Source organism: Myxine glutinosa, chromosome 4 (assembly GCF_964187855.1).
Source record: "Myxine glutinosa chromosome 4, kmMyxGlut1.1, whole genome shotgun sequence".
NCBI classification, from domain to species: domain Eukaryota; kingdom Metazoa; phylum Chordata; class Myxini; order Myxiniformes; family Myxinidae; genus Myxine; species Myxine glutinosa.
The window spans coordinates 192,638,089-192,640,786 of NC_136264.1; the positions used below are offsets into that span (position 1 = coordinate 192,638,089).

Genomic DNA, 2,698 nt, shown 5'->3' on the forward strand with positions numbered 1-2,698 from the left:
CCCCCCCCCCCTGTCATATTCCCCCCCTGTCATATTCCCCCCCTGGTCATATTCCCCCCCTGTCAATTTCCCCCCCCTGTCATATTCCCCCTCTGTCATATTCCCCCCCTGGACATATTCCCCCCCTGTCATATTCCCCCCCCCCCGACATATTCCCCCCCCCCCTGTCATATTCCCCCCATGTCATATTCCCCCCCGGGACATATCCTCCCCCCCTGGACATATTCCCCCCCTGACATATTCCCCCCCCCCCCTAGATATAAAATGGGTTAACAACACCTAGGGGGTTTGGGTTAGGGTTAGGGTTAGGGTTAGTAAACTAAAAAGTTATAATCCACACATCTCCTCCAGTGTACCAGTACCCGTGAAAATTATCCGTTTTAAATCAGACCTATATCAACCAATTTATCCCCGCTAGTTAGTTATAGTCTAGTGTTTCCCTAACTTTATCCCCCCACGAACCCCCTGTGGATGTCAGAGGTGTCCACGAACCCCCAACTTTTCGAGACACGATCTGAGTTATTATTATACTATAATACGCATAACAGTGCTTCGTAAAAGATCAAGTTCATAGTGTAATATTGTAATGAAAAAAACCAAGAGATGAACAAATATTTATTCGGAAACTTCAAGATCAGATCACGAATTGTATCACGCATCGATCACCCATCACACACGATGAGACGGATGCTCCTGTTTTTCCTCTACGAGGCGTTTGATCCTCGGAGCTGTCTTGGAGAGGGTCACCCTCATGTCAGGGCCGACGTCAAGGCGTGCCCGCAGCTTTGTTTTCATGACGACCAACGCGGATAACCTGGCTTCGCAGAGGTAGGTCGTGACGAAAGGCAGTGTCATTCGGAGCGCTTTCGCCGCTAGATTGGGGAAGGCCTCGTAGTTGCTTGCCCAAAACTCCGAGGGACTGGCGACGGTGGAGAACTGCATCTTCAGGCGGCCAGAGGCCTTCAGCTCGATCAGATCATCCTTGAGCTCGTTGTCGTCGTCGATGTCGTCCATTAGAATCGTGAAAGGATCCTGTATCCACGGATCGACCGACAGATTCGGAAAGTATCCATCAAAACTGTCAGACAGAGACTTCAGATGACCCTTGATGTCGACGACAAGCGTGGAGCAGAAATCATTCTGAGCATCGTCATCCGCGAGGATTTGAGCGAGCTCCGGGAAGTTGACGAATGACCGCTTCTCCATGCGGTTGCTCCAAAGCCGCAGCTTTTCTCGAAGCGAGTTGATCCGTGCCGCTGCTTCGACGATCGTGAGGCTGGTCCCTTGACGTGATATGTTGAGAGCATTAAGGTGCCCGAAAATGTCGCTGATGTACGCAAGCCTCGCGACGAAGACAGGGTCGCCGAAGTAGTCTGCCGAGTCGTTGCCTTTCTCACGCAGGAAAATTTCAATCTCCTGACGCAGCTGGAGGACGCGGTTCAGAATTTGGCCCCGGGATAGCCAACGCACCTCAGTGTAGTACAGAAGATGAGTGTATGCAGCACCGATGTCTTCACAGAAGACCTGGAAGAGGAGGTGGTTGAGAGCCCGAGCACGGATGAAGTTCACTGCTGTGACAACGATAGCCATTGCATCACCGAGCTCCTTGGGGAGCGTCTTGGTCGCAAGGGCGTGGCGATGGAGCACATAGTGTGTCACGATGACGTCGGGGCACTTGTCTTTCACCAGCGCAACGAACCCGGATCGCTTTCCCATCATCGCCGGGGCCCCATCCGTACACAACGATCCGAGCTTCGTCCACTCGATGCCGTTTTCTTCCATGAAATGGTTCACGATATTCATAATGTCCACCGATTTGGTTGTTGTTTTGAGAGGAGAACAGAACAGGAACTCTTCCTTCACAGCAAATCCCGCCAAGTAGCGTGCAAAAACCAGCAATTGACTGCAGCTCGCTATGTCGGTGGATTCGTCGAGTTGCAAGCTGAAACGGCAGCGCGATTCCCGGAGTTCTTGTGTGACCTGAGCCACAATATCCTTTGACATGTCTTCAATTCTGCGCTTGATGGTGTTGTTGCACAGGGGAACACTCTTGAGTTTCTTGGCCTCCTCGGGTCCGCAAACCAAGTTCGCCATCACCACGGCACAGGGCTTTACAAGCGTTTCACTACTCGTATGAGCCTTTTTGTCTTTTGCAATGAGGAGCGCTACTTCGTAGGAGGCTTCAAGGATAGGCTTCGTCGACGGTTGGAACCCGTGCCGAGTCAAGCTACCCTTCGCCATGAAGCGAGCTTTCTTGCTTCGGAACACGTCTTCAGAGTCATTCTGATGAGTCGGATGGGTGCTGGCGAGGTGGGCTTTTAGCTTCGATGGCTTCATCGACGCCTCCGCCAGCACTTTGTAACACAGAACGCATTGCGGACGTTCAGTCCCATCCTTCTCCACAAACTTCATGAACCCCCACTTGATGTACGAATCATCGTATTTGCGCTTCTTAGACATCATGGATTGCGGTCTGAAATTGTGAAAAATATATATATATATATATATATATATATGATGTTGATATAAATTATATGATATATCAGATTTTATTTCAACAAAAAGTACTCTAGTTTTGACTTTCAGAAACGTCTCACGAACCCCCTGGGATGGACTCACGCACCCCCTGGGGGTTCATGCACCCCAGTTAGGGAACCCCTGTTATAGTCTATTCAACTTCTAAATGCCCCTGAAAGAA

General features: G+C 50.4%; 1 protein-coding gene across 1 annotated transcript; it reads right to left on the bottom strand.

The window, feature by feature from the left end:
• Positions 1-669: 669 nt before the first annotated feature.
• LOC144891668 (protein FAM200C-like) lies at positions 670-2,460 on the bottom strand. The gene has a single exon (XM_078775343.1). It carries the CDS (start codon positions 2,458-2,460, stop codon positions 670-672), a length of 1,791 nt encoding a protein of 596 aa, XP_078631469.1.
• Positions 2,461-2,698: the final 238 nt, after the last annotated feature.